The 6,429-nt window shown below is 38.6% G+C and overlaps 1 protein-coding gene across 1 annotated transcript; it reads left to right on the top strand.

Annotated features, from left to right (window-relative positions):
- The first annotated feature begins 3,399 nt into the window (after positions 1–3,399).
- LOC129768472 (2-aminoethanethiol dioxygenase) lies at positions 3,400–4,953 on the top strand. The gene has a single exon (XM_055770156.1). The coding sequence runs from the start codon at positions 3,826–3,828 to the stop codon at positions 4,546–4,548; it is 723 nt and encodes a 240-aa protein (XP_055626131.1). The 5' UTR covers positions 3,400–3,825; the 3' UTR covers positions 4,549–4,953.
- The last annotated feature ends 1,476 nt before the right edge of the window (positions 4,954–6,429 follow it).

The raw sequence follows: 6,429 nt of genomic DNA, 5'->3' as shown, positions 1-6,429 counted from the left end.
GTCCAAAAGAATAGTTGACGGGACGGTGACGGAGACGCTATATGTGTAGCGCACTTAAATATTCTATCTTCGATTAGGGATGCCAGGTAGATACCTCAAATATTGACGCACGGCATATGGAGATATCTTCTGAAGTCTACACTTATGGATGGCTTATGTTCATGTTTTCAAGAAAACTATTTCAAAAAGCATGCTATCGCATGCTACGCCAGTGTGCAAAACTGCCAACATATAGCAAATTCTTTTTTGTTCAGTTTCAATCCTTGACAGTGGGATTAACTAACTGTCAAAACGTTTTTTGACGTAGGACTACGTCTTTCATTTCTATACCGGGGTGTAAAATCAAAGTTTCGAAAACGAAAGCGTTACGCCGGAGACCGAGATTTTGAGCGTTAATAGCTCCTAAACAACTGAACGAAATGGTATGATAAACACTTCATTCGAAAGATAAAATGTCTACGCGTTCTATACTTGTTACTTTCTGATCCAAAAACTTGTTTCAATAGTCTTAAAATTGTTTTCAAAACAGGCTCTTGAAATCATCAATCGATATATAAGCGAGCGCCGCTCGGAAATCCACTCAGTTCTAATTGAACAGCGATTGGAGCATGTTGTCGCTGTTGTGGTGAAGCTCTTCGTTTATCATGAAAGCGCGAATGAACGGTGTCACCAAGAGCCTGTTTGTGCACCTTAGGCCAGAAGGGAATCCATCAGTAGGAGAGTGATGCCACAAACGGTTCCCCGGGAAGATCTCGAAGCATCCGCTACACACACACACATACACGCGCGGAATTCTTTCCGTTTGGATGCCATTCAGCATCGAGAAAGATCCGGAAAATAATCTGCCAGTTCCTCTGGGAATTTAAAAATACATTCATGTGAAAGAGTTTATTTGGATGTTTTCTATCTATGTAACACTGTGACCAAATATGTTTCAATCAAGTGCTATTAACAGATGGTTATCGAGTTAGCATTAACCACTGGTGGGCTTCCAGTATCGAGGAAAATGTGGAAATATCTAATCGTTACTGAAAATAATCTGCCAGTTTCTCTGGGAATTTAAAATAACATTGATGTGAAAGAGTTTATTTTAATGTTTTCTATCCATGTAACACTGTGACCAAATACATTTGGTTTTGTGATTTTTCAATCAATCGCAATTAACAGAATAGGTTCTGAAGATTATTCTTCCCCATCAGTAGGATATTTCCGTATATTGTATGCGCCCGCAATCGATTATTGTTCAGTCGCCGAAAGTTCCGAGCTCAGAGAGTTCATTCCCCTTTAGTTTGCCTTCCAAATTGCCATCGTAAACCACGCCTTCTCTCGATTCAATCACGCACAAAAAGCATTCTGGTGGTGAGATGCATTCATTTTTCGTGAGGACATCGACAAGACAACATCATTGCTGAGGGTGCTGGACGGCGAAGGATCGAGATCTGCCCTGAAACGCAAGCAGTTTGTTTGATCCTGTGAGGGAGCACAGAGAAGCCTATCCATCAGGAGAAGAGAAAGTGACCATCGAAGCAGCCGCTACACACACCCATACACGCACGGAATTCTTTCCGTTTGGATGCCATCTAGAAAGATCCGGAAAATAATCTGACAGTTTCTCTGGGGATTTAAAAATACATTCATGTGAAAGAGTTTATTTGAATGTTTTCTATCCATGTAACACTGTGACCAAATACATTTGGTTTTGTGATTTTTCAATCAATCGCAATTAACAGGATAACTTCTGAAGATTATTCTTCCCCATCAGTAGGATATTTCCGTATCCAATATTGGATGCATAAAACCTTGTGCCTCCAACGTAACGCTCTCGTTTTCGAAGTCCCTCAAATATTCATTCATTCAGAATGAACTCAGATTCAACAAATGATCTCTAAATCAACGATAGTCCTACGTCACCCTTGCGGTTATACCATAGATATAACCCACTTCCTGTTTTATTCAATCATAGCGAATTCGTTTTTGTTCAGTTTCAACCCCAGTGCCGCACTAACTGCTGTCAAAACGTTTTTTTATTCACTCAGTTTCGCACTCAGTGTCGCACTAGTTCGCCCCGAAAACTGTTAGTTTCGCACTGAGATGTTTAACGGGTTGGCACTCGGGTTCACCAATACAACTATACTGAACTGTCAAGTTCCGAATATTATTTTGGAAAATCTAAAAATAAAGACTATGAAAATGGAAAACCTGCTGCTTTTGCTTTTGTATTATTGGAAGCGTAATCCAATTCGGATTCTGATTTTGAAGAGTATATTCGAGTAGACGGCATTAAGCTACGTGTGCTTTCATTGGGAGGTGAAAATAATGATGGATATTCAGGTGGAATAAATTTCAAAATCAAAATTATGAATGAAAATTTACTTTAACGTATCGAATATTTATTTTATGTGATATCGCAGAAACATATTGAACGAAAACTGTGTCTAATGATGATTTTATATTATAATAGTAATTATTTGTGGAACAAACAGGAAATGCATCGACAAATGGTTAAGTGAGTGTCAGAACTACATGTGTTAGGTAATCGAACAATATGAAGTACAAATTTTCATTCAAACTTTTATATGTTTACACTGCACTTGGCCCTTCTGATCTGATGGAGAACAATTTACCTCCCAAGCACTAATATCACCACCAGACGTCGTTACTGTACATTTGCCGTCGTAAATATAAACAAATCAGACTATATAACGTACACCAACAAACCAACGCATTCGTGAAACTGAAAACGTTTTTTTATTACAGAGTCGTTTGGCACTGACTCAGTTTTAAAAACGAATTCGCTATCAGTTTCAATTTAGTTTCGCAATAGGTTCAACCCGAAAGCAGTTAGTTTCGCACTGAGATGTTTCACGGGTTTGCACTCGGATTCACCAATACAACTATACTGAACTGTGAAGTTCCGAGTATTGTTTTAGAAAATCTAAAAATAAAGACTATGAAAATGGAGAACCTGCTGCTTTTGCTTTTGTATTATTGGAATCGTAATTAATTTTGGATTCTGATTTAGAAGAGTATATTCGCGTAGACGGCATTAGGCCTCGTGTGCTTTTATTGGGAGCCGAAAATAATGATGGATGGAAGATGGAATAAACATGCTTTCAAAATCAGAATTATGAATGAAAATTTGGAAATGACTCAGTTTTAAAAACGAATTCGCTATTAGTTCGGATTGCGGTTGCTCAGTGTGTAGAAGGCCTAATTGATTTTCTAACAACTTTGCATTTCGCACCGCGGAAAATCGGGGTTCCACTGTATGTGACAACGCTCATTGGGTGATCATTGAATGATGGTCTAAATATTTTATATTCGTAAGTTGGTACGCGAGCATTTAGAAGCTTGGAAATATTGTTTGGATTGAAGAAATACCAAACTATTCGGAAACAACAGTAGAAACTATATTTCTACTGTACTTAACGATTACATTTCTACTGTACGTGGAAAATTATTCAACAAATTAACTTAGCATTTTGATTAAAGCTGGGCTGTTGTGTTAACTTTTGCCAGCATAAATCGATATTCACCTTACGCTTCACCCTGTAACCGGCACTTTTGCAATGACACCGATTTCGTCTGTCACGGGCGTGCAAACATCAGCGAGAAGACAAAAATAAAAACTAAAGGAGAAAGTGGATTTTCATACGTAGTCCCCCCAAGTGTTCAAAGTAAAAACTCTTATCTGTGCAGACAACTGCGAGTAATAACAATGTTTATCTAGAGAGGCGCCATACAGTTTCCGTGAAACACACAATAAATCCATTGGTAATCAATTGGAATTCAGAAGTGATCTGGTGCCAGGGTTTACATCGCGCAATGACTACACTCTTTGCTCGCGTATTTCGCCAAGCCAAAGTAACCTTCGAGCAGACCAGTGCGGAGAGGTTGCTCAGTAATCTGCAGAATCTACGCGTGCTCGTAGAGCAACTAACCCTGGCCGATCTCAACCTCGATACAACCATTGCATCCCGGGAAACGTTCCAGCAATCAACCAAAGCTCCATGTACATTCATTGATATATACGAGAATGCCTACTTCACGATGTCGGTGTTTATATTGCGAGAAAACTACACAATGCCTCTGCATGACCACCCGTGCATGCATGGGCTCCTGCGAGTGGTGTCCGGGAAGGTGAAAATACAAAGCTACACCGAAATCGATCGACGGGAGGAAACGAGGGCCGGAGATCTACTGCGTCATGTTCTGGTCAATGTGGAACAGGAGAAGGTTTTCAGTGCTGAGAAGGGAGAGAGCGCTATGCTATCGCCCTCCGAACGGAACTATCACGAAATAACGGCCATCGGAGGTCCGGCAGCATTTTTCGATATCCTCAGCCCGCCGTATAACGTGGACATTCCCATTTACGGAAAGCGCAGCTGTTCGTTCTACCGGAAACTCCTGCTGCCGGGTGATGGTGCCGCAAATGATGGACGCAAACGAATGGTTCTGGAGAAAATTCCCACCCCGGACCATTATTACTGTGATACAGAGCACTACGAGACGCCCGAGTTCATGTTTGCCAGCGCTGCCAGCAAGTAGATGTGTACTCTTTAGTGGATAGTTGGTGTTGGATCGGTTTTCGTGACGTTCAAATGGGTCAACTTGGGGAATAGGAATAGTTTTCATGACGGAATACTATCAGAATTATCGTATTTATCAGATTCAGTTGTAACGCACATAGCTGTTTTGTTCAGATATGTTAGCAATGAAATAACCATTACACAATGTCTCTCCGGAGTGTACCAGTATTTATGCTAAACGGTTCCTGTATTTCGCCAAGTTTCCCAATTTGATCGTTATCATTACTTACAATGGCGATGTCTGACTACAGGCTCTAGTTTCCTCCTCCTACATTTTAGTTTATAATTGTGGACTAAAATATTGTTATGTGTAAAATACTGAGTTGAGTAATAAATTAAAACAAAATATGCTTTAAGTAAGAAAGCTATCCAGTTCAGTTACTCTTTTATCACAAGTTCAATACTACTGTGAAGTATCTATCAATAGTAATATGAAAGTATCATCCAATTTATTGGGGTTAAAATAATGCGTTTTCAGCCTTACAATCCCTTGTTACAAATGATTTTTTTTCGCAGTCTGTTTTGTTTTTCCATGCAATCCACATAGCAATTCATAGGGCCTTATTATAGAAATCGAGACGATAAGAATTTTGCTCGTTAGCTCTATTTTACTATTATAGATATCGAGCAATTCGATAGCATCGAGCGAGTGATAGCTACCGATGCGAGTGTCCGAACTTATCGAGTTGTTTGGTTCGCTTGTTGCATATCTTCAGAGAATTATTTTGTTTTGGTTTGCGTCCCTGATATTTTCCTTTGGGGAACATTTCAGAAACGCTTTAATATATGCAATTTTCAACACATGTTCGTTTGTTTTCATCAGTATTTGTTTTACGGTGCTATAGTCCATAGTCCATACAAGGTAAGTGTTCAATCCAGCATTATTTATATCAATCATGTTATAATTTACAATGAAGAACTTACTTCCAGCGCATATTTCAGTGGCTGAAAATGAGTGGACAAAAAAATGTCCTGCAAAACAATAATGATTTTTTTTTAATTACAGGTTTAGATTGACATGAGAGGAAATGTGAAGAAAACACTAACACACAACAAGCCAGAATTTAGAGCCACAGGTGATGATGTTCTCAACTCTAAACCTACATATGGAATGTCAAACACCGTAGCACCAATTCTCCTTTGAAAAAAAGTTATTACAATCACGCAAATTGACGTAATATAACATAGAGCAGTGTACGAAAATCTGATTGACCATTGTTCACACATGAAGATTACATACAAAGAATCGTTTTGCTAAAAAAAGTGAAATTCATACGTGACTCCTTACAGAATTTCATAGATTGCAGTTATGAAATACTGTCGTTTTTATTACACATGAAATAATGCATGACTTACGCCTATTAAGCTTCATTCGTTGAGGGAATATCAATTTTCTCCAAAACATAACCATACTAACACTTTTGAAAATACAGATATCTAAAATTTTAATAGCAGATGTCTCTAAAAAACATTTGGCATCCTTTCTATAGCGCTTTGTGAAACATTTCAAACACGTTCCAAAATATTTCAATACCACCGCTGACATTCAAGCGAGAATAACGAATCGAGCTGTTTCCCTCGATTTCTACAATTTCAGATTTTACTCGGTGTGATAGCGATAGTGATTGTATCGAATCCTCGATTCGATTTCTATAATAGGGCCCATGTTTAGGGGAGAGGGGGGCACATTCGGACACTTTTTTTTTCTTGATTTTAAACTTTTTTTGTAGACTTGAAAAAAAATCTTGAATTCATCCTGGTTGTCATTTGGACATCAATGTATCATATGAGCGTGTTAGAGATGTATGTTGATGCGATTTCGAAAGTTTTATTCGAATTT

The sequence above is a fragment of the Toxorhynchites rutilus genome, chromosome 2 (genome assembly GCF_029784135.1).
Source record: "Toxorhynchites rutilus septentrionalis strain SRP chromosome 2, ASM2978413v1, whole genome shotgun sequence".
NCBI lineage: Eukaryota > Metazoa > Arthropoda > Insecta > Diptera > Culicidae > Toxorhynchites > Toxorhynchites rutilus.
The sequence above is the reverse complement of the archived record's forward strand: the minus strand, read 5'-3'. Positions and strand labels throughout refer to the sequence as shown.

Bases quoted from the DNA above. Each gene is read 5' to 3' on its own strand.
- LOC129768472 (XM_055770156.1), top strand. From the start codon at position 3,826: ATGACTACACTCTTTGCTCGCGTATTTCGCCAAGCCAAAGTAACCTTC.